At 36.4% G+C, this 25,721-nt stretch overlaps 1 protein-coding gene across 3 annotated transcripts in view; it reads left to right on the forward strand.

The window, feature by feature from the left end:
• The window catches only part of itgb4 (integrin, beta 4), a 32,501-nt gene extending 6,862 nt beyond the window's left edge, over positions 1-25,639 (forward strand). For 2 of the 3 annotated variants that reach the window (XM_089119800.1, XM_039664531.2), the window contains exons 6-42: positions 496-592; positions 668-839; positions 957-1,220; positions 1,377-1,466; positions 1,549-1,671; positions 1,921-2,088; positions 2,171-2,247; positions 2,348-2,550; positions 2,959-3,062; positions 4,467-4,562; positions 4,671-4,800; positions 4,904-5,029; positions 5,246-5,352; positions 7,272-7,305; positions 7,396-7,590; positions 8,002-8,105; positions 8,218-8,276; positions 8,407-8,430; positions 8,926-9,074; positions 10,039-10,218; positions 11,096-11,244; positions 11,437-11,644; positions 11,720-12,040; positions 12,149-12,312; positions 13,069-13,249; positions 13,428-13,565; positions 13,674-13,856; positions 13,978-14,112; positions 17,510-17,671; positions 18,657-18,821; positions 19,078-19,191; positions 20,761-20,910; positions 21,772-21,960; positions 22,115-22,270; positions 22,414-22,575; positions 22,784-22,891; positions 24,298-25,639. In XM_089119800.1, coding sequence (XP_088975926.1) covers positions 496-592; positions 668-839; positions 957-1,220; positions 1,377-1,466; positions 1,549-1,671; positions 1,921-2,088; positions 2,171-2,247; positions 2,348-2,550; positions 2,959-3,062; positions 4,467-4,562; positions 4,671-4,800; positions 4,904-5,029; positions 5,246-5,352; positions 7,272-7,305; positions 7,396-7,590; positions 8,002-8,105; positions 8,218-8,276; positions 8,407-8,430; positions 8,926-9,074; positions 10,039-10,218; positions 11,096-11,244; positions 11,437-11,644; positions 11,720-12,040; positions 12,149-12,312; positions 13,069-13,249; positions 13,428-13,565; positions 13,674-13,856; positions 13,978-14,112; positions 17,510-17,671; positions 18,657-18,821; positions 19,078-19,191; positions 20,761-20,910; positions 21,772-21,960; positions 22,115-22,270; positions 22,414-22,575; positions 22,784-22,891; positions 24,298-24,437 — 5,327 coding nt within the window. In that variant the 3' untranslated portion in view covers positions 24,438-25,639. The remainder of the gene's footprint in view (positions 1-495; positions 593-667; positions 840-956; positions 1,221-1,376; positions 1,467-1,548; positions 1,672-1,920; positions 2,089-2,170; positions 2,248-2,347; positions 2,551-2,958; positions 3,063-4,466; positions 4,563-4,670; positions 4,801-4,903; positions 5,030-5,245; positions 5,353-7,271; positions 7,306-7,395; positions 7,591-8,001; positions 8,106-8,217; positions 8,277-8,406; positions 8,431-8,925; positions 9,075-10,038; positions 10,219-11,095; positions 11,245-11,436; positions 11,645-11,719; positions 12,041-12,148; positions 12,313-13,068; positions 13,250-13,427; positions 13,566-13,673; positions 13,857-13,977; positions 14,113-17,509; positions 17,672-18,656; positions 18,822-19,077; positions 19,192-20,760; positions 20,911-21,771; positions 21,961-22,114; positions 22,271-22,413; positions 22,576-22,783; positions 22,892-24,297) is intronic. The other variant, XM_039664539.2, reaches the window with a different exon arrangement.
• Positions 25,640-25,721: the final 82 nt, after the last annotated feature.

A 25,721-nucleotide genomic window follows, 5' to 3' on the forward strand; every position in this document is an offset into this window, starting at 1 on the left:
TTTTTACATTTTTCACTTGATTTGCTCAACAATGACTGTTAGTTGAAATGATGCTTCCTCTGATTGAAAAAAAAGCACATTTCAGAGCAAATCATTCAATCAATTTGCTCTGAAATGGTTTAAAATGTGTTTTTATTACAAAAAATCCATACATATATAGTATTTATAATATTTCATGCATCACAACTTAACTATATTGCTATGTGTGAATGCATGAACTCTGAATAAAGTAATGAATACTTAATACTAAACTTTTTTTGCATTTACATTTTTTACTTTAGCTGTTTTTTTTTAATCTTGTGCCATCAGTATTGTGTTATTTAAATAGTGGGTCAAGTTAAAAGCAGTTCAACTCCCCTATTTGAATCTGTTGTTTCATTGCACTTTGTCTAATTTTTTTTTAACTAATATTCCTGGAGAAACCTATGATTGGGTGTACAACGTAGTTCATTTTCACAATGTTTCGATATTCATTCATTTTCTCACCCCATGCAGCTGAGCTTGTTGGCCATATCTCTGATGATTACACCATCGGATTTGGCAAGTTTGTGGACAAAGTCACCGAGCCTCAGACAGACATGAGGCCAGCCAAGTAAGAACAATACACTGTTACAGCACCACACAGTTTAACTTCATGTATTTATGACCTTATATATGTTTTCCATAGATTAAAAGAGCCGTGGGACAACAGTGACCCTCCGTTTTCATTCCGTAACGTCATCAGACTCACCAGCAACATCACCTTCTTCAGACAGCAGCTCCAGGGAGAACGCATATCTGGCAACCTGGATGCCCCTGAGGGGGGTTTTGATGCCATCTTACAGACCGCTGTCTGCCAGGTACTGACATGTTGGTAGATGGAAGTGGAAAATATACCTTGCTTGGCATTTACAGTACACTAAATTAATTGCTTACTTCTTACTGGTAGAGTATAACTCATTTCTTTTTGTTCACAGCAACAGATCGGCTGGAGGCAACACAGCACCCACTTGCTTGTCTTCTCCACTGAATCGGCTTTCCATTATGAGGCAGACGGTGTCAACGTGCTTGCGGGCATCTTGGACCGTAACGATGAGCAATGCCATCTGACTTCAGACGGAAAGTATACGCATGACGTTATTCAAGACTACCCATCTATACCGACCCTAGTGCGACTTCTGGTGAAACATAACATCATCCCAATCTTCGCCATTACCAACCATTCCTACTCATACTATGAGGTGTGTATACCTTAAAAAACAAAAGATATAAGTGCATCTCATCTCCATTTAAAAGTTCTCAGTAACCACAATATGAATAAAGATTAGATTGAAAATGTGATATAGCCCTTTTTGTTAAACAAGTGTTACGCTTTCCTTTGTATGCCATGAATGTAGAAACTGCATGAATACTTCCCTATTGCTGAGCTGGGACAGTTACAAGAAGATTCCTCCAACATCCTAACCATTTTAGAAAATGCTTTTGAGGTAAATACATTTTCATACCAAATATGTTTCTGGGAATTCTTTTCAAATTTGATGTAACTTTCCATCATTTTTTTTTTGACAGAATATTCGTTCCAAGATCAGTATCCGTGCGGAGGACAGACCAAAGGCGGTGGAAGCCAAGATTCTGTCTCAGTCTGGCACTTCATCTGAATATGGCAGTTTCAAAATCACACCAGGACAAATTGTGAGTGTCTTTGCATTAGGTTTAAATGCACAACAACAACAACTGTAGTCTCACAACATAGTCTGTCTGTCTGTCTGTTTATTTTTACATATTTTTTATTGAATTAATTAATGTAATTTATTACATATCCAACAGTAAATAAGAGTCATGATGGTTGTCACTGTAATTTTATAAACACACTGTTAAGATCCTTTAAAATATTAAAACCTGGTTGTAAAGACGCTGATTCAGATGTCTCTCTGTTTCTAGGGTAAATTTAAAGTCAATTTAAAGGCTCTTAATAAGGTGGGAGAGGATCATGTGTGTAAGGCCAAACAGGAAGACCGGGCAGGAACCTTGAGGGTCAAACCCACCACTTTTAGCTCCGCACTTAGCATCAAGGCTGAAGTGCTCTGTGAGACATGTGACTGCGAAAATGTGAGGTTTGCTATTTCTTTAAAACATCTTGTTCTGTGTGTTTATTTCAAATCTTACACCTCCGTTTCTACTTAAACATCAGACCCCGGTTAAAAATGCCTTGCGCTGTAATGGCCATGGTGATCTTGTCTGTGGGAAATGCCAGTGTTCTGAAGGATGGTATGATGGAAATTTATCTACTTTGACATTTTTGGCTTGTGTCGATCACAAAAGTAGCAGTCCATAACTCCGCCTCTTGTCTATGCTCCGCCCCTCATAGGTTAGGCCCTTTCTGCAACTGTTCAGTGGGGGCCTCCACAGACTCTGCCATGTGCATCCAACCTGGGAAGAGCGAGCCGTGTTCGGGCAGAGGAGACTGCATGTGTGGGACCTGTGTGTGCTATAACCCAAACCAGTTTGAAGGGCCCTTCTGCCAGTTTGACAAGTCTCAGTGTCAGAGATTTGGTGGATTTCTCTGTAATGGTTAGTAAAAAGATTATCTAGGCCTGCCGACTAAAGATTTTTCTAGTCAACTAGTAGTCGCTCATTTAAGCCATTAGTCGACTAATCGCACATTTATATTCATTTAATTACTTACTAAAATACTAAACCATAATGAGCTTTTAAAGGAATAGTTCACTTAAAAATGAAAATTCCAACCTGTATTAATTTCTTTCTTTTGCTGTACACAAAAGAAGATATTTTGAAGAATGTCGCTAACCAAACAGTTGATGGACCCCATTGACTTCAATAGTATTTTTTTTCCTACTATGGAAGTCAATTGGGAAAACAGGAAATGCAGTCATTTGAAAATGTTGTACGTGCTTTGACATGTTGCCATAGTTCATCGCTTTGAGGTTTGTGACCTTTCACCTTTGTTTTCCACAACAGAACGTGGAAGCTGCAGTATGGGCCAATGTGTGTGTACACCAGGCTGGTCTGGAGATGCCTGTGAATGTCCCATCAGCAATGACTCATGCCTGGACAGCAGAGGGGTAAAACTCACAAAAAGTTACTAAGCAAGTACACTATCGTTCAAAAGTTTGGGTTCAGTAACTTTTTTTTTTTTTTAATTCTCCAAGGAGGTCTTATAATTTATCAAAAGTGACAGTATAGATATTTATAATATTTCAATAGATTTTTTTTATTTCAAATATATACAGTTCTATTCATCAAAGAATACAGAAGCAGCTTTGGTGAGCATAAGAGCCTTCTTTAAAATCTTACTGACCCCAAGCTTTTGACTGGTAGTGTAAATAAACTTATTTAATACTATTTTAAAGGAGTAGTTCACTTTTAAAAAAACTTTGTCCAAAAGATGTCCATGTCTGTCTTTCTTCAGTCGAAAAGAAATTAAGGTTTTTGAAGAAAACATTCCAGGATTTTTCTCCATATAATGGACTTCAATGGGGTCCAAACGGTTCAAGGTCCAAATTAGAGTTTCAGTGCAAACTGCAAACTGTTCAAAGGGCTTTAAACGATTCCAAACAATGAATAAGGGTCTTATCAAGCGAAACGCTCATTTAAAAAAAAAAAAGTACAAAGTTTAACCGTTTGGTTCCCATTGAAGTCCATTATGTGGAGAAAAATCCTGAAATGTTTTCATCAAAAACCTTAATTACTTTTCAACTGAAGAAAGAATGACATAGATATCTTGGATGACATGGGGGTGAGTAAATTATTAGCAAAAGTTTTTTTTTAAAAGTTAACTACTCCTTTAAGTCTCACCAATATTTAATGCTGTACAAAGTCAGTGATATTTGTCAATATTCATATTTATTTTTTAAATATTAGATACAGTTCACTTTGGATTATTGGACTCTGACTGGTCAATCTCAACATTCTGTGGTCAAATATTTGAGTATAATTAATTACTGTTATGTCCTTTTAATGTCTCTCATATCACTTTGTAGCCTCTTTCTTCTCAAGTAATAATAATATTGCAATTCATATAATTATTTCCATTATATATAAAACAATAAAAACTGAAATGGCATAATAGTCTTGTACCCTACAAATTAAAATATTAAAATGTATTATATCACTAAGACTTTTAAAATGTAGTAACTATTTTATTTAATTGGCCAACAGCCAAAAACATTATGCTGATAGATTGCATTTATTAACCACTTCAACATTGAAAATGTTTGATTTTCACAATCTGTTCTCTCTGAATCTTAGTATAGTTGAGCAAAACCTATTTGTCACTGGACTGATCATTGTCTAATAGACCTTATTTTGCTCATAACTTGCTATTGAGAAATATGAAGTTACAGTGTTTTGCCTTTGTAAGGGTGAAGGCAAACTAGATGATCATGACGGTGTTTCATGTACCAAAATATCAAAGGTGTTCCAGGTAAAACACAGCTCTGTATATAAATATTTATTCTCTTTTGTAGGGCATCTGCAATGACCGTGGTGTGTGTAAATGTGGTCGTTGTGAGTGTGAACACTCTGGACTTCCACTGAGCCCCACTTGTGAAGCAAACTTCCAGGTACAACTGTGATCTCTGTGAATGTGTGTCTGTATTCCTTTTCTTTGCATGTTAACAAGCACTATTAGTTAACAAATGTCCTGGTACCAACCCTCTCTCATAATGCAGCAACAATTGGGCATGTGTGAAGCCAAGAGGAGCTGCGTTCAGTGCCAAGCCTGGAACACTGGTGAGAGAAAAGGACGGAAATGCGATGAGTGCCCCTTTAAAGTCATTATGGTGGAAGAGCTTCAAGAAGGTAAGGTGTTAGATCTTTCCGTTTATATTAAGACATAGCTATACTCTTAGATTTGTTTGTGGATGGATGAAGAAATGAAGGATTGATTTATTTGTGTACACAGATAAAAACGTGATAGAGACGTGCAGTTTTCGTGATGAAGATGACGACTGCACGTATCACTACACTGTGAATTATCCATCAAACAACACAGACAAAGAACACAGAGTCCTTGTGAAGAAAAAGAAAGGTGAAAAAACACCCAAATCTCCTTTTTAAATACAGTATTTTTCCATTTGGGTGGCCTGTAGGTAAATGTAAAATGGGATTTTGATGAGCATCTCTACTATTTCATATTAATTAAAGCTCTGTTTTGTAGTTATGTACCTCCTACTGAACAAGAGTGTTTAAAGTCATACAGTACATGTCAGAGTTAAACTAACTGATTTGTTTCTCCGTGTGTCAGACTGTCCCCCTGCAGGTTTCCTGTGGTTGATTCCTCTCATTATGTTTCTGATGCTATTGCTTGGTTTGCTTTTGCTCTGCTGCTGGAAATACTGCTCCTGCTGCCAGGTAGCTGCGCACACATACACAAACACACAAAGAATATTTACCACTTAAAGGGATAGTTCACCCAAAAATGAAAATTCTGTCAGTATTTACTCACCCTCATGTTGTTCCAACCCCGTAAGACCTTCGTTCATCTTCGGAACACAAATTAAGATATTTAAGATATTAAAATCGATCCTGCATACAGTCCATAGGCTTCTTGAGGGACTGGCTCTTGCTGTCCTCGAAAAGTCATTAAAGACATCGTTAAAATAGTCCAAGTGACTACAGGGGCTCAATCTTAAGTTTATCAAACGATGAGAACACTTTTGTGCGCAAAAAAACAACAAAAATAACTACTTTATTTCAACTATTCATTTATTTCTCCCTCTGCGCGAGTCAGGTTACTAGTTTAATAGCGTAAGCTTCTGTTATTGTACGTCACACGCATCACACACACATGACCAGCGTCGGCCAATAGTGAGCCTACGTGTGACGTAGCTCTACGCAATCACACTACATTAACTGACTTGCAGGCTCATGGAGAAGGAAGTGAATAGTTGAAATAAAGTAGTTATTTTTGTTGTTTTTTTGCGCACAAAAGTGTTCTCGTCGTTTGATAAACTTAAGATTGAGCCCCTGTAGTCACTTGGACTATTTTAACGATGTCTTTAATGACTTTTCGGGGACAGCAAGAGCCAGTCCCTCAAGAAGCCTATGGACTGTATGCAGGAGCGATCTTAATATCTGAAATATCTTAATTTGTGTTCCGAAGATGAACGAAGGTCTTACGGGGTTGGAACAACATGAGGGTGAGTAAATACTGACAGAATTTTCATTTTTGGGTGAACTAACCCTTTAACTGTCACAGTCCCACAGGTGGGACGCTTGCCATTATATTTTTAAAACAATAAAATCTTAGAAAAGACCTTAAGTAATATTGACAAACTATATATCATTTGAAAGCTTACAATCTCTAGTTTCCATATTTGGTGACTGATTTTCAAAATAATTTACACAGGAGCTGTAATTTATCAATTTGCAACAAGAATATTTTCATACTCATAAAGCGTGTTCAGACCTTTATTTTGAAATAGCAATGAACATGAAAAATTATGAAAAAAAAGTTAGAAACCTCAGTTTGATTTCATGCCAAGAGCTCAAAAGATAGCATCCATTCAATTATTTTAGAAAAAAGGTCTGAAAATGTTTTAAATATTATGAAAAAAAATAATAGATTCACCATTTCTGTTATGGCAATAAGCTATAACGCGCGTGCGTGTTCTTTGTATGTGATTCAAAGAATGTGATCTATGTGTATGTGAGTTTGCCTTCACTCACAAAACTTTTGTGATGGAAATAATATGACATGAAAAGGGAAAGCTATTTTGCGAGTGAATGCAAAAGGACTCCGTACACAAGTCCCCAAATGCAGGTTTCGTCAGATTGGGGTGATTAGCCAACTTGTGGGTGTTTTTTTATAATCATGGCTAAGTAGATCCAAATGCACATTCACATACTCAAAAAACACACACACAAAACATGGAAAAAACTGAAACCATGACCTAACCAGGCACAAATGACAAGTTTCCAGTGTTAAATTATTTTCTTTTCCTAGTAAAAGTAAAAACTCTGACCAATAAGAATGTTTTATGTGTACCGGTAATATACAATTAAGTGGAGCAGGACTGCCAATCAGTGAGATTTGACTAGAGGCAATGGTATACAGCATGATATAAAAACCAATAAAATGCCTTGTTGTTTGCTCAAGTTGCTATATTACACATCAAAAATGTTCTGGCAAATATGTTGGCTTTGATCCTGTTGTGTTGAAACCAAACAAGTTATTTGCTGTTTAAAATTTATGATGGAACTGGTTAGGACGTGTATAGTGATGTTACTGTATATCTCAATTAATTCACGCTTGGGTTTCTCTCCAACAGGCGTGTCTTGCTCTTCTCCCATGCTGTGGCAGAGGTAATCATTCTGTTACACTTAAGTTACATTAAGGAAAATTCAGTGGAAACAGATATGCTCTATTGTTCTCAATGTGTGTGCGATTGGCAGGTCGGACGGTGGGATTCAAAGAAGACCACTATATGCTACGTCAGTCTTTGTTGACCTCTGATCATTTGGATACCCCGATGGTGCGCAACGGCCCACCCAAGAGCACAGACATTGTGCGCTGGAAAGTGACGGATAATGTTCATCGAGGACCAAACCACCCCCAGAACCAAATCAAACCCAACCCCAATGAAACCAGTGAGTCTAAACTGAGATTCAGATCATCACGTCGTCTAGTGTGACCTGGGTCCAAAAATGTAAATTCTTGTCATTCCAAACCTGTATAACTTGCTTTCTTATGTGGAACTCGAAAGAAGATATTTTGAAGAATGTTGCAACTGTTTTTGTCTATGCATTGAAAGTCAATGGGGTCCAAAAACAACAGTGGACTCATTGATGTTTTTTTCTTTTAAAATATTGAAAGAATTTCCTGTGTTCCACTAAAGAAAGAAACTCATACAGGTTTGGGATTACATGAGGTTGAGTAAATGATGGTTGAATTTTAATTTTTAGGTGAAAAAATGCTAACATGTAAAACCACAGGCATTTTTCATGTTGTTTTTTAGCTCATATTCATATTCTTTCATCCCTCTCTATTCTCTGTCATAGTCCAGTACCCTGTCTCTCTTCGTCTAAACCGTCAATATTCAGAAACTCTTTCCCAGCTGGAGGCTCGGGACACAGATGTGCTCAGACGAGAAGTAGAGGACAACGTGAGTGCTTATGAATGTGTGATGATTCCTAAAAAACAACAACCAAGAAGCAACTTCTCGCACATGAACGGTCATGCCTGAATGCGAATGTCTCTGTGTTCTTCATAAACAGCTCAATGACGTGTTCCTGCAGATCCCTGGCGCACAGAGAGTGCAAAAGACTCGTTTCAGGTTAGGAGTAGCTCTCAATGACTCATAAAATTCTGCGCCTTGTGGGCAAATGTTTCTAAAATATTGGGCGAGTCTCTGATTTCGACGTGTTTGAATGTACTGAATGTTTTACTGCTTTTCTATTCCCCAGGACACAAAGAAATTCTGGAAAAAGGTACAGTAGCTACAGTATATTACATTAATGAAATACTGTATGTTGATTTAAGTCTATTGAGAGTTTATTGATTAGGACGAATCTCACAAATTCATTTGTAATTTTAAATTTGGGGTTTATTCACACCAAGAATCAAATGGGGAAATTATTTATTTTTTAATAAAAACAATTATATTAAAATAAAAACCATTATTTTTATTTTCTCCATTTAGAGAACCATTAATTTCTCATGAAAAAAAAATATTATAACATTTTACATCATGATTAAATTTATTCCATTAAGCATTACTCATCAAGTAAATTACCATGGACATGAACTAACAGTGAACAGTAAACAGGATTAATTTGAAAGCATTACCAAGGCTTTGCAATCCATGTGCAATTTTTTTTCTTTTCTTTTTGGGGTAAAATATAACCTGAATATTTCTTGAGATTTACTGATTGGTACAGGAAAACTTTAAGATTGACAGTAATAATTCTCATTTTAATCCACAGGCAGAACAACACAATTGTGGACACAGTTTTAACTGCCCCTCGGGCCAGTTACCCAGATATTGTGAAACTGACCGAAAAACAGGTTCAGTCTGGAAACTTCCGAGATCTGAAGGTCGTTCCAGGCTACTACACCGTAGCTACTGACAGAGGTACAAACTTTGCATAACACGCTTACTTTTCCCAAACACATTTTGCTTGCACTGCAAAAACAAAAATTCTTACTTGGTATTTTTGTCCAAATATCCCCAAAAAAATAATTCAAGGTGCATTTACTAGATAAGTAAAATGGCATAAGATACTCTCCTGGTTTCACAGGCAAGTCTTAAAATAGTCCCAGACTAAAATGCATGTTTGAGCTGTTTTAACTGAAAGCAACTTACACTGACATATCTTAAAATACGTCAGCGGCATTGTTTTATCTTAAGTAGCACACCAGTAGTTCAAGTTCAAGTTCAAGTTCCGTTTATTTATAGAGCACATTTACTACCGGCTGGTAACCGACCAAAGTGCTGTACAAAAATTACAATAAAACACAATAAAACAAACAGTGATCACTTAGGATCAGTGAGTACAAGTCAATTACATGTTAAAAGCTGCATCAAATAGATGAGTTTTCAGAGCAGATTTAGAAACATTCAGTAATGTTTTTTTTTTTTTTTAAGCACATTCATTAAAGCTACTTAAATGCCCTAAGGCTTAATCCTGGTGTAATCTAAGCCCTGTCTGTGAAATCGGCCATTATGTCTTGTTTTCAGAGAACAAAAACAAAATTAATTGAGTTTTTGCTTAAAACAAGGTAAATTATCTGCTATTTGGGTTAAGAAATCTAATCTTAATTCAAACAGAAACAAAATTATTTTTCTTACCCCATTGGCAGGTAATTTTGCTTGTTTTAGGCAAAAACTCAATTTAGTTTTTTTCTTCTTCAGAAAACAACATGTATCTTGATTTAAGCATTTTTAGATATTTGAACTGGAAAGAAGACAAAACTACTAAGTAAGAAAAGCATTTTTTGCAGTGTGGTTACAGTCTGTTTTATTTTATTTTATAAAATTTCAAGTTTGTTGTGTAAATTAAAAATGTTCTGATTCCACATCCTCTTCTCCTCTGTAGAAGCGGCAGGTGCTGTGGAGTTTCAGGAGGGCGTGGAGTCGGTGGATGTCCGGGTTCCCCTGTTCGTCAAAGATGAGGATGATGAAAAGAAGGAGCTGCTCGTGCAAGCAGTTGATGTTCCATTTGGAATTGCAAAGATTGGCAAAGATCATGTCAACATTACAGTGATTAAAGAACATGGTAGGAAGTTTTACAAGTAAAGAAGTATTTTTGTCTTAAATCATCCTTAAAACAACATAACTTTTTCTTGAGAAGCAAAATTGCAGAAGATAATGAGACAAAGAATTTTCAAAGAATGCATCTAAAATTAAATTAAAGGGACACTCCACCCATTTTTTATAAGATTAGAAATCCAGTCATACTATTGAATGGTCGTGCAACACTCTCTCATTTTCCCCTGAGACGAGAGAAATCCTCTATTTACCTTTTTCACTTCCTCCTACAATGATGCAAAAATCATAATTTTACAACATTGTAGGAGGAAGTGTAAGAGGGGTACATTTTTCTGTAAAGACTACAAGCACTAGTTCCCACCCTTTCAAAACCACCCATAGGGGGTTGGACCTAATGCACTAACTAACAGACCTATCACAGATCAATGCCAATGCGTTCGATTTCACCGGCAGAAACTTTTTGAAAATCTGGACGAAGGTACTGAATACGCAGACGGATGCATTATGTATAGGGTTGGGTACCGATTTCCAGGCGGTAACGTAGAGTGGAGCTCAACTCTAGTCTACATTGATGGGCGGAGTAGTGCGAGTGGCCTGCGGAGCTGAGCATTGCAATGCACTATGGGGATTGTTGTCTACAATCCACAAGCACTAAAAAGACATTTTCTGCCTTTTATCGGCCAAGAAGGACCAAAATGAGAAATTTATGACACTATTCTACTACATATAATGACCCACTTTCAATATATTCATTTCTCCACCGGTGGAATTACCTTTTAAGTTAATTTACATATATTTGTTTTAACCATAAATCTAGCAACATTTTGTGATGCATGATCAAACATTTTGATTTTTGTTTTGTCTGTTTATTTGTTATACTATAGCTAGGAGCATCTTTACCTTCCTGCAGCCATCATACACATACAGTCGCCAGGAAGGTGTGGCGAACATCCCGATCAGTCGTGAGATTATAGAGGATGGACGGACACAGGTCACATACTGCACCCGTGACCTCACTGCCAAAGACAAGAAGGTAAAATACACTAACTTTACATCTTGAGTTTCATCATTATAGTTTGTATTGATAATTTTTGGAATTGGAATTGCTTCATTTATTATTTAACTATATAAGACCACATGTAATTCTTGAATTGATATTATGATAGTAAGTATCATTGTTTGATTGTGGTAATGTTTTCTTGCTAATTTGAACCTCTCTTCACAGGACTATATCTCAGTCGATGGAGACATGAGTTATGGACCAGGGGAAACGCAGAAGATCGTCCCAGTGAAACTCTTGGAGCTTGGGGAAGGAGACGGACTGCTGGAGGACAAACAGGTCAAACAGTTTGTGCTGGATCTGAGTAACCCACGGCAAGGGGCTAAACTAGGCCGTTACCCACGAACCACCATCACCATCGCTGATAAACCAGGTACATATCAGGTTTACAGATCTTAAAGTATAATTTGTTGATATTCCCTAACCTAAATGTGAATTGTCCCCACAGAACCCAGTGTCGTAATGTTTAAGAAGAGTACTCAAACGTACAATACAGCCGATCCTCTATACTCCATCCCTGTGGTACGCAATCGAAACCAGGAGGGTCCGACCACTGTTTACTGGCGCACAAAGAAAGCCTCTCGTTTTGACCTTTCCAGTCCTCTCAAATTTGCTCCTGGCGAGATGGAAAAGAATGTTGTCATTGATCCTCGTGCGTATCCTTCTCCAATCATACCTGAGACCTTCCAACTGGAACTATTCGACCCAAGCAACAGTGCAGTCATTGGAGAGAGGAAGACTACGCTGGTGAACGTCACCGATGGTAGAGGTGAGAAAACAGGGGTCCATGTTTGCAACCATTTGTTAGTGCAAAAATATTCGTTGTTTTGTTTACCTTTTATGAATGGCACATAATGTTTGCGTGATGTGATTTCAGGGGATGGGAAAATCCAGGATTTCCAAAAAATGGAATTTGTTAATCAGACAGCCACGTCTCCTGGAGGACGCCTCTACTCCCCAACCAACATCAAAGCTGTCCCTACCGGGCCTAAAAACATCCGTCTGAACTGGAACCCCTGTACAAACGCCAGTGGTTACAAGGTAGGTCATGCAACATGATATCTGCCATAACATTGTATCAGTTTTTGTATTATTTACCATGCATAATCTGTGTGTTCCTCTGTAAAGTTTAATAAATAAAAAAAAATGAAAACTACTCATAAACGAAGACGCCCAGTTAAGCAACAGCCGTTATTCAAAACATCTGTTTCAGACCACTAACCCTGTTACTGATTAGATACAGTTTAAATGTGCGAAAGCTTCGGTATTTACACAGCATTAACCAATATGAGATTTTGTTTACTTAATTTGATGTGGCAAAAGCCAAGAATGTGACAATAAAGAAGCAGGAGAACATTAAATAATATGACTGTATTTTTTCATTTATAGTTTATGAAATAAATATAATTGTTCTGCTTTTGATTGTGCTATTGTATACACATTGAAATACGGGGATGGTATATAAAACAGTGATTAGTATAAATGAATTAAAGTTTGGTTTCTTATGAAATATTTCATTATAACTCTTTTCTGTTTTAATACATTTTAAAATTGTAATTTATTCCTGTGATGGCAAAGCTGAATTTTCAGCATCAAAAATCATTCTAATATCCTGATTGGGTGCTCACTAAACATTTTTTATTATTACCAATGTAGAAAACAGTTGTGCTTCTTGCTATTTTTGTGGAAACCATAATGGATTCTTTGATCCTGTAGTTAGTATTTCAATAAACACTAGCTTAGCTAAGGAGCTGGTGTTCAATACGACATTTGAGCCGTGATTTGCTGTATATCCAGGTGAAGTACTGGATATATGGAGATCCTGAGGCCGAAGCTCAAGTGCTGGATGTGAAGACTCCTCAAGCCGAGCTGACTAATCTTTACCCGTACTGCGATTACGAGATGCGTGTATGTGGCTACAATGCATTTGGAGATGGCAATTACAGCGAAATGATCCAATGCCAGACTCTGGAGGATGGTAAGTCAATCTTTTAATTTTGAATTTGTTCTAATTGTGGATTGTAATGGTCTTTTTATGTTTTTTTGGGAAGCGTGCTTTTAATATGTTTCATATTTCCTTTTCTTGCATGCCTGTTGTTGCTTTTTGAAGTTTCTGTCTCACGAACATGTCCATTGCATTATTTTACCCCTTCCAGTACCTGGTGAACCTGGTCGCTTGGCTTTCAATGTCATCAGCCCGACTGTCACTCAGGTCAGCTGGGCAGAGCCAGCAGAGACAAATGGTGTCATCACTTCATATGAGGTCATCTACATACCCATCGACGAGGACAAAAGTAAAAGTCCTAAAATACCCTTTATGGCATCTGTGTGTCAGAAGTGTGACTTTTTTGTGGTTTAATGCTTCTCTGATTGCAAATGTCTATATTTTTTTCTCTGTTCAGAGCCTTCAGGACCTTCTAAGAAGGTGATGATTGATAACGCCAAAAAGCGCATGCTGCTCATCGAGAATCTGCAGCCTTCTCAGACTTATTGTTACAAAGTACGTGCTCGCAATAAGGTGGGCTGGGGCCCATACAGAGAAGCCACAATCAACCTGGCATCACAGCCTACCAGACCCATGTCAAGTAAGCAAATCACAAAAATGGGGTGGAATCAAACTCAAGTTCAGACCAATTAGTTGTTTAATAAACCATTGTACTGACTGTGGATTGATTGTGTTTGTTATGATTTACATCAATCCTACAGTTCCCATCATTCCCGACATTCCCATTGTGGATGCAGAAGCTGGTGATGACTATGACAGCTATCTGATGTACAGTAATGAAGTACTACGATCCCCAACGAGTAGCCAGAGGCCTAGCGTCACAGATCTGTCCGAAGGTGGGTGTCTTTTGTGATGTGGTGCACTATTGCAACACATTGGAGTCATGCCAATGTACACTACCTAAACGTTTGGGGTCAGTAAGAAAGAAATGTATACTTTTATTCATCAAGGAAACATTATATTGATAAAAGGTGACTGTAAAGCTGTTTAAAATTTCTATTTCAAATTAATGCCGTTCTTCAAAGAATCATTTCCAAAAAATATTAAGAAGTAGGGCGGTCAAACGATTAATCGCGATTAATCGCATCCAAAATAAAAGTTTGTGTTTACATAATATATGTGGCTGCACTGTGTATAATTATTTTGTATATATAAATACACACACATGCTTGTATATATTTAAGAAATATTTTCATGTATATACTGTATATAGATTTATATATAATTTATATTATATATAAATAAATAATTTATATATAAATAATATTTTTTTCTTAAATATACATGCATGTGTGTGTATTTATATACAAAATAATTATACACAGTGCACCCACATATATTATGTAAACGCAAACTTTTATTTTGGATGCGATTAATCGCGATTAATTGCGATTAATCGTTTGACAGCCCTATTAAGAAGCAAACTTTTTTTTACATTGATAGTAATAAGAAATGATTCTTGAGCACCACATCAGCATTTTAGAATGATTTCTGAAGGATCTGGATGTGACTGGAGTAATGATGCTGATAAACACTAAAATAAAAAACAGTCCTTTTAAATTGTAATAATATTTCACAATATTACTGTTTTTAACATTTAACAAAAACATTAAAAAAATCTTAACGTCTCCAAACTTGTGAACGGTAGTGTATTTGCTCAACATCCCTTCTGAAATTACCAGGATGTATTTTCATGACGTTCAAGGATGATTTATGCTGCTGGTTTTGTTCTGGTTTAACTGGTGGCCATGGTGTTCACTAGCAAAAGTTGGTGAAGGTGGTCAAGCAGCATGGGTAAGCTGGTTGGCCTTGCAACTCTTGGTAAAGTGGACACCAGCACACTAGCATCCTAAAGCCGTGTCTACACCAGACGTGGGTGGCGTGACGTGACAAAAGCAGATGGAATCCATTATAATCAGTGATGCTGTCTACACTGAATGTGGCGTGACGCAACAGGACAAATTCCCGATACTAAACTGAGGCACTGTTCTTATTCTAACGTACTTCAAGCACTCTCGCTACTTCTGACACAAAGAACAATTGGATTTTCAATGGTTGTGTTGTCGCATCAAGTGTACTCAGGCTCAAGCTGTTGCGGCACCACACAACAGCTGTCATGTTCGGTGTAGACACGGTGTAACAATGCTTGTCTTTTCATCAGGGATAGCAGGAAATTAAAACAAGACTTTGCACACAAGTTTCCGAAACATGTCAATGCTTGTCTGTATTGCATGCCTGAACATGTTGGTGGAATTGTTTTAAGCATTCGAAAGCTTTTTTTTGTGTGCTACGTTGACCTGTAGAAGCTATTGGTCAATAGCAGACATGGGTCCATCTTTGGCTTAACAGAATGATGTCCTTACATCATTCGTATGCAACTCCTGTTGAAATCGAAAGGCTCTTTCTAGTCCCTTTTGCATTGAAGACCCCACAAGAACTTCCTTTTGCCTTGGAACAATGTCTTTTTCTTTTCTTTTGGCTTTGTCGAACTGGGTGACTGGGCTTTTTATGGAAGTTTACCTTATTGTTTGTGCAGCCTTCAGCTGTAATGTTTGGGTTCCTTCGGCTCTCATTTGGCAAGAATGATCAGACTATTTACTTGGCCTTGCTAGTTAAGATAAACATCGCTAGCATCATGGATGGGCTCAGAAGACATCAGCTTTATCCCCTTTTCTTCTTTCCTTCTTTGCCTAACTCTAGTTATTAAAGGAATAGTTCACCCAAATATGACCATTCTGTCATCAGGTTGTTGAAAACTGTATGACTTTTTACTTCAGGGAGCATAGAATCTGATCTTTTCTGTAAATGGGGACACTACAAAAATGAAATAAAAACTACCATGATTATGGTTCATATGGTGCTTTGAAGCCAAATTATATTTTTGTTTAAGATATTCACTGAACATCTTCCTATGCGCCATAACTCTTAAATCTCAATCACACTTCCAGAGGGCAAGATTGTTCAGCCAGTAATGACTTATATTTCAGTCCATTCCTCACATAAGCTATCACATGGCGTCAGATGACTTGAAATATACATTTTTATCAAACACAAATAGACTTGTAATTAACATTTCACAATAGTTGTATTAACTCTTTCCTTCCAGAGTTTTTAAAAAAGAAAAATTAAGTCGTCATCTAGCGGCAGCATTTTTGATCATTTTCAAAAACGGTCAAGTTGTCAAAGACTTTGTCTGTATCGGATTCAGAACGATGGAGTAGATCGAGTCCATCAACATCTCCAAAGCTTTACAGTCCTATTGCTCGTCCTGGCTCGATATTTCATTCAGCAAAATTAAGCAGATTTGATTCATATTCTGGTTAATGTTGATGATCACGTTATTTTACATCTGCTTACATATGCTATCGCTTGTTTTTGCTGCTTTTTCGCCGGCGTTTTGATCAGGATGTTCTGTACTCTTTCAGAAGATGCGTAATAGCGCCCCCTACTGTATAACAGTGAAAACACGAAAAAGCCTGCCAATGGCAAGAGGAAAGAGTTAACTATTTTATCCTGGTTTTATGATGTTTTGTTTTATAATATTAGGCGCTTTATAGCTACATTCGGCTTTTTTATATGAAAAAGCGTAGTAGACTTAATGTTTTTCTGTTCGGGAAAGTCATACAGGTTTAGAACGAAATTAGGGTGAGTAAATAATGACAGAATTCTCATTTTTGGGGAATTAAATTGAGCACAGACAGCCCATACATCCTCTGTGCCTTGCTTGCTTCCCCACATGATTACGGAAGGCTCACGCTGGAAGCATGTCCAGCTAGTCGGTTCGGATCTGGATCTCCGTAAAGTGTCCTGGAAACTGCCTGCTGACATCATCCCCTACCTCCTGAGCCCAGCCACAGATGCCAGCGATAGTCATGCACAGACCCTGCCACAAGGTGAAGACCTGTCCCTGGCTGACAGCATGCCAGCTACACCCAACGTCAACCCACAGCTGTGCTATCAAAGTCACTTGAGTGCCATCAAGTGCCTCAGAGTGCTAACTGGCATCATTTCTCTTGCTTAATGTAGATTGCTAATTCCATATCTACCATAGAAATAAAGTTTCTTCTGAACTGAGAGGCTTTCTGCAGTTTGGGTCTGTTGAGGTGATTCCCTCCTCTAGGCCACAGTTCAAAGCGCTAATCTGGAGCGCTAACTTCAACTGTGAAATATAATGTGCTAATGTTGCTAAGCTAATTCATGAAATCGTCGCCTTGTTCTCGTATGTCCTTACAGATCAGTTTGTAAATGGAAAGTGGGATCAGAATTTCCTGTTCCCTGGAGGAGGCAGTTCCCTCTCCCGCAACGTCAGCTCCTCCTCATCCACGTACAGCCATTCCACCCCCCGTCCCGCTGTGACCAACCATAGCAGCTCCACAACGTACATTTCTGGCAAAGGTATCAGAGTATTATATGCCCAAAGAAATAGTTTATTGGCAAACAAATAAATAAAAAAATCTTATACTGGTCAATTTTGAGGTAATGAGCTATTTTGCTACAACATGACTTTGTTTCAGATTAGTGGAAACAAAACATCCAAAATAATGAATATTTAGATGTTTATTTTATTGCACTTTAACTATTTGTTTAAATGCAATGCAAATGCAGAAATCTCCAAAAATTGTTCTGTCAAAAATGACAGAAGAGCACCAGGGTGTTAATACATTTCATAACAATTGTCCTGAATGCACTGTGATTACTCAATTTTGGAGAGTTTGTTTATCTATTAGCTAATTTTTTTATCCTATCCACCTCTGCCTTAAAAATTAAAATTCTGTCTGTATTGGTCACCCTCATGTTGTTCCAAATGTTTATGACCTTCTTTCTTCTGTTTAACACAGCATGAGATGCCAAACATTTAAGCTGTTCTTTTAACATACAAACACCATCGAGTGATCAGGGGCTCTTGAGCTCCAAATACACTATAAAATAAAACAATGAAAAAAGTAGTCCAAACCATTCTGAAATGCTGTGATAGCTTTGTGTGAGGAATAGGTTATATTTAAGTTGTTATTCACTGAAAATATATCCCTTTAAGTGAATATGAATGTACATTTTAGTCTGTTATTTAAACAAAGTAATAGCACAAAAGTCATTTGGACCACTTATATGGCACTTTTTTGCCATGCTTACTGCTGTCCTTCATTATGGAAAAGGGCAGAATTTAATATCCTTCAGAACATGTATTTTTGTGTCCCATCATAGTAAGAAAGTCAAATTGGTTTGTAATGCCATGTGGGTGAGTAAATGATGATGGAACGTTCCTTTTAAGTTTGTGTGCATCATTCTTTGATTCAATTCATATGCTTTTAAAACCCAAACTGTTGAATGAATTGCCTTTTATAGCTCATTTATCAATCATTTCTGTTTTTTTCTCAATCAGGGGGCTCAGCTACTACACATAGATATGATCTTAGAGATGGCGGGCTTCTCAAAGAGGAAGTGATCCTGAGGAAGCGATCGGATAACAGGCATTACACTGACAGTGATGGTGTTAGGGATTCAATCGTCATGGGAAACCTTCCTGGAGGATTTTTGGATACTTTAGGTAAAGTGAGCTTGACAGATCTGCCAGCACATACATAGTGTTAAAGCCAATCAAATTTGATATATTGCCTCGCAAGGTGCAGCTTTTGGCAAGAATCCTTGGCTGACTCTCGCTTCAACCTTGCTCTTCTTTTTCTCTTTCTTATGCCATTTGTCTGTTTTCTACACTTTTTTTTCTCTCACTGTTTTCTCGTCATGCGACGGCTGCCTGCCAACCCTTTCCCGCCACACCCTGCCGTGGCTTGGCGTTCTCTCAGGGGGCTCTAGCTTCAGTCAGAGCACAACTACCAGCTACAGCTTGAGCTCCAGAGCTCGTACTCAGTCTGAAGATATCAACGATGCACTGCTGAACCTGGATAGTGTTCTTCAGGGTGAGTGAACATGGAACGCATCAGTGACTCGGGACTGATTGAAACCATAGCTTCGCAAGCTACAAGCTCCATTTACTCTAAAGTAGTTGAACCAAAATCAAGAAAACCTTTATATATATATATATATATATATATATATATATATATGAAGAGTTCAGATGCAAAAGCCTCTAAATGCTATTTGAAATTTTCTTCTTTAATGATGATTTTTATCAAACTTGTATATTTAAGTTCAGTAATTTCACTTAAATAACAATTAATAGGTAATTATCATTGCCATTTAAGTGAAATCACTGAACTTAAATATACAAGCTTCATAAAAATTATCATTCTAGAAGAAAATTTCAAATGGCACTTAGAGGCTTTTGCATCTGAACTCTTCATATATATATATAATGTAATTATTTTTTTTACAGTAAGAACAGTATTTAATTAGCAAAAAACAATCATACAACTTTAAAAATAGATTAAACTTAATTTTACAATAAATTATAAAACTAATAAAACACCATATGTAGAGCTTGTTAAAGCTGTTAAAGCTAAAACACTTTTTATTATATTGGTTGAAACTCTCTTCACATCCTGATAGCGATCAATGATAGAAGTGGTCTAAACATTAAAATATGTACATATATCTTCTGTGGAAGTCTCGGGACCAAAAATGTTCGTCCAATCATTGCTTTCTGTGCGAATGCTATGATACCATGTCCTATGTACCTGTCAACATATGTATTTCCATACCTCCACACACCTGCTCGCCCAGACATCACACACGTTGATAACGACAGAGTTCCACAAACAAGCAGCAGCCGTCTTTTACAATACCTCTTGAACCAAAACGAGTTTATGCTGCGTTCATGCCATAACCATAATTACCAGAAGCTGTGACACTTTTCCCTGGAGTCACGTCCTCAAGCTTGGATTTATGCATTTCTATATCAACACTATCAACGCCGAAATGATTCTGCAGGAGTCAGGTGGTAAAACTAGAACTCTGTAGTTCATTATTATTGTAATGTTATGTGATTTGAGACATGAGATGGTTTAAAGGCGTCTCTCGTGGCTCTTTTGTCTGCTCATGTGTTTTGGGGGAGGCGTGGCTTTGGAGACGCTCAGAAGGGAGGGTGGGATCTCATGCTTTCAAAGCTAGCTTGCTATTGCTAGCCACTCTGAAATTGCCTACCCTACCTTTAAACTGTCTGAATGAACTGATTCGCTAAATAAATTGTATTGTAAACAATCTAGCATTTTGAGAGAGTTCAAAACTATTTTATTCATTTGCGCAAAAGCATTGATCTTGTCATTGGCTAAATTATTTTGAAAACTTCTAAAAAAATTTAGTCACTTTAGTAGCGTCTCTGCTTTTCTTTAGTTACTCCCCAACACTGCAACCAATTAAACCCTGACACACAACTCGCGAGCAACATAGTAATTTGCAGACTGACACACCTCGCTCAATTCCCTGCTGTTTTCCCAGTGCTGAACCAATAAAACAATTTGTGGCTGCAAAATTAAATATGTCTGTTCTGTGGTTTGACATTTTACCATCTGCACTACTTGTGCCCTCAGACTCGCGCTTCAACCCGGGTGTTCCTGAGACTCCCAGCAGACTGGTGTTCTCTGCCCTGGGGCCCACGGCCCTGAAAGTGAGCTGGCAGGAGCCCCAATGTGAGAGCGGTGTACTGGGTTACTGCGTCCTCTACCAGCTGATAAATGGAGGTGATTCATCTCTTCTCCTTCATAGTTGTCATACTTGTTCAATCATAATTAAAGTTAATTCAATTATTCAATGATATACTATAATTTACCAATTTACTGCAATATGTTAATTATATATACAGTCAACATGAAGTGGATCAGAACCCTTGATCAAGAATTTTGAACAAAACCCGTTCTTGTCTTAGGACAACTTTGATGAACTTTTTTTGACAACACTTCAAATGTTGACTACTGTATATGTATATGTATATATATATATATATCTATATATATATATATATATATATATATATATATATAAAACTGCTGTGTATATATATATATATATATATATATATAAAACTACTGTATATATATATATATATATATATATATATATATATAAATTAAACTACTGTCTATATATATATATATATATATATATAAATTAGATGCAAAAGCATCTAATTGCCATTTGAAATATTCTTCTAAAATGATCATTTTGATCAAGCTTGTATATTTAAGTTCAGTAATTTCACTTAAATGGCAATTAAGATTACCTATTAATTGTCATTTAAGTGAAATTACTGAACTTAAATATACAAGCTTGATAAAAATTATCATTCTAGAAGAAAATTTCAAATGGCACTTAGAGGCTTTTGCATCTGAAGTCTTCATATACTGTATGTATATATATATATATATATATATATACATACAGTATATTGTAAAATACATTGTAAAATAGACAAGCTAAGCAAATAATTATTTACTAAATGCTATAAATCAAAGAATAAGAAGAAGAAGAAGTGATGCATGTGATAACAGATGTTGTCTTTTTGATTTGTTTTACCATTGTATTGTATTGTGTTTCTCTCATAGGTGACGTAAAGCGTATTGAGGTGAATAATCCTGCTCAGAACTCTGTGGTGGTTCAGGATCTCCTACCCAACCATTCCTACATCTTCAAAGTGAAGGCCCAGAGTCGAGAGGGCTGGGGTCCTGAGAGAGAGGGAGTCATTACCATTGAGTCTACCGTCGACCCCAAGAGCCCCCTGAGCCCAATGCCAGGTGAGTTGCTTCATTTTATGTCATTTTATTTTATGGTAACTTATGTCAGGAGTAGCAGTGGCAATTATTGTGAGTAAATATTACCACGCTATTGCGTGTATGTATCATTTAATTGTTCTTAAACATGTGTATGTGTGTGTGTGCTGTTGTTCAGGGTCTCCGTTCACTCTCAGCACTCCCAGCGCTCCAGGACCTCTGATCTTCACAGCTTTGAGTCCAGACACACTGCAGCTGAGCTGGGAGAAACCACGCAAACCCAATGGAGACATCCTGGGCTACGTGGTCACCTGTGAACAGCTGCACGGTGGAGGTCAGACACCAACCTGACTTTATTTTTACATCATTTTATGTGACATACAAAATCTGTATAAAAGCCATCGCAACTGCACTAATCAGAAACAAGCCCTGCTCTTTAGCTTCCTTGCTAAGACTCTATCTTTGGTGTCCGTGCAGGAGATCTTCGCTCCTTCCAGGTGAATGGCAACGCTGCGACTTCTTTGACTGTGTCTGACCTGAAAGAAAACATGCCGTACAAATTCAAAGTTCAAGCCCAAACCACACAGGGCTTCGGACCGGAGCGAGAGGGCATCATCACCATTGAATCCCAAGATGGAGGTATGCGGGACATTAGGACAGTGTCACTGTTATTTCACTGTTAAATGTTTTAACAATTAATAATCATAGCCTGATTTTTATGATTCAGTCTGATATTCTGTTTTACTTGGAAATACATCCCTTTGCATTTTAAGTTGTCTTGAAGGATAATGAATGGTTGAAATTTTATCATCTCTTCTTCTTTTCTCCTCCTCCTCCTCTTCCTCAGGCGCTATGTCACAGTACAGCAGTCATTCAGTCACAAAGAGAGAGGTGTATAACCTACCAACAGAGATTACTTCACACACCATGTTCTCTGAACCCTTCGTGTCTTCAGGTAAAGACACACGACTACATATCTTGCTGGGTTATCAAGAACCATAACAAATAATTACAGCTGTAATTACATGCAGGCGTTTTTACAATATAGGTACAATATAAAAACTTGCATGTACACAATAAGTGCACAGTATCAAATGATGAATTTACATATTTGTACATAGAAGTTACGGTCTTCATCATTTCAATTAAATCGGACACGCAGGATGTTTTATAATTAATATTTTATTTTGTTATATGTATTTTTTTTTATTTTTTTTTTTTTACAAATTTCTATACAAAGTCTGCCGATTTCTATACAATGTCAAATTTAACACTGTAATCAAAAGTTTTTAACTGTACAGTACAGCACCACAAAATGTACAAATTATTTTCAGAAAACAAAAATAAGATATTAAATTTTTATTTATTTACTCTTTGGAGTAAAATTAGACCACTCTGGGAAAAAAGTTGTACTACTATTATTAAATATTAACAAAAAAATGGGGGTTATTTTATATTGTTTAATATAAACCAACAAAACATAATTACATAATTACAATAATTTATTTTGATAAGTAGAATATTGTTTTTCTAAAATTAGCATTTTTCTCAAACTAATTCTACTACAGTTATTATTAAATGTAACTGAACTAGAAAACTAGTATTTTTTATATTTTATATAATTTATTAAATACACATTTCTTTAGATGGTATTTCAAACACTGATTATTAATATCATCTATTGTTTCTAGAAATGCCATATGTTTTGTGTATGATGTTGATGTAAGTTGATACAAAGTGTTTGAAAAAAGAAAATTCTAGAAAAATCTTTAATTAATTTTTACTTTTTTTTATTTTTATAAAAAGAAATTGAACACGCAAAAAAAGTTTGGGGTACTGAAAAAAATGGGAGACGAATTTCATCTTATGGAATTACTTGGTACTGCGCCCAATCAAAATCTTACTGAAAGCTCATTCTTTGAGATATCAACCTCAAATTTAGAAAACAACTTAAATATATGGCTTTGATTTCTCACAGTTTTAGAGTTAAACATGTTTGTTGGAAAATATAGATTTCATACAAAAATGTATATAAAAAAACACTTTCTTTCATTAGTTTTTCATTTCTGCAATAATCTGCCAAGTGCTGTCTTTAAAAAGAGACCAAACTTAAGTTGCATTCAAAGATTTTTGACAGTTTAAGTTGGAAATGTTAATTTTCAGGTCAATGCTCAAAAATTGAATAAATGGATTATAACAACTGCATAAATATCATTTAGTGCCATAAAATCTGTTAAAATTAAAAACATCAAACTAAAATGTAGTTCATTTCATTGAATTAAAAAAAAATCTGTAATTTTTGCCCACCACATGGGCACACGTGTCTAATGTTTGTGTGTGTGTGTGTGTATGTGTTTTTAGACGGTATGATGTTGATGTCGAGCAGGCAGATCACGGAGTCGGGCGGCACCGTCACACGGCAGGTGGAGATGGTGCAGAGAGGAGTGGTGTCCAGCAGCACCGTCACAAAGAAGCTGGAGAGGCAGTACTTCGAAGCCTAATCCAACTTTCTTTTGCCTTCAACAGAATGTGTATATATACGCTCAAGCGAAACTAAGTTAACTAGAGAAGTTCACCGACCAATGTGCACAACACATGGTTTTTATGTGAGGATGAGAACAGCTGAGCTCTTGGATTCCTTGGATTAATGCTCATCAAGACCAAAGTCTTCAAGCTTAAATATTTAGTTGAATGTAAATACTTAAAAACCTTTTAGTGTTATCACTTCCAAACAGGTATTTGGTAAAACTTTTAGCATCAAACCATGTTTTCTACAGTGTTTGTGAGAAATGTTATTGACGTATGCACCATGGGATAGGTTATTTGAGCTTGATTGCTTTAATTTTGACAAGGTTTGAATCTGAAAGCAGATTTCATATCATGATGTTGCTTTCAAGTTGTATTACATTTTTTGAGCATAGAGGTTTTCTAAATGTATTTTTCACATCAAATGTGACATGTCTTATGATTTAAGGTTTACACTTTAACTCATTATTTTCCTTCTTAATCAAATTTGACTTGTTAAGGTTAAAAGTGCATGCATATGGACTCAATTCTTAGGATTGTAAATATGTTACTGAGGTTTTTTTATTTTTTTTTATTGCCTTGTTGCAAGATGTGCTGTTGCAACTTTAGGCCTGCGGCTGTATTTTAGTTTAGTACATTACTGGCAATTCAGAAAAGATTACCGACATCACACTTGTGTGCGCTTAACCCCCTCAGACCTGAATTATGTTTCTGAAAAATATAAAAGTACATTTTCCCAGCTCATGAGGTTTCTATAAATTAAAACAAATGAAAAAAAAAATTATGTAATTGCTTTCATTGTGATTTTTTTTTTTGTCCATTCCAATGGACATCAGGTCAAAACAGGTGTACTTCCCAAAAATGTACCAACATGAAATAAATTAATAAACATAAAATTTGTTGGTCTATACTTTAAGCTTTTTCTCAAGGTCAAAAAAAATCCAGCAGTATACCATTTCAACTATAATTTTGAGGTTTTTGTTTTACAGATTGCACATTGTTTGTAACAAACTAAATATATTCGAATCAATCAATCTGGTCATATTGGAGTCATTTTCTGTGTGCATCTTTCTTTTTTTAGAACAAAAACTTTATAACATTAACTTGAATCGTAAGGTTTTTCCTTTATATTGCACATTTGTTTATTCATAACAAAATAAACCTAGGAATCAATGCATTCATGTTAGAGTTATGTGTTTTCTTGTATTTTTACAGGACGGTTGCCAGCAAGTCACTGTATTTTGATTTCCAGTAACTCT

This window comes from Pimephales promelas, chromosome 14 (genome assembly GCF_988280905.1).
Source record: "Pimephales promelas chromosome 14, fPimPro1.hap1.1, whole genome shotgun sequence".
NCBI lineage: Eukaryota > Metazoa > Chordata > Actinopteri > Cypriniformes > Leuciscidae > Pimephales > Pimephales promelas.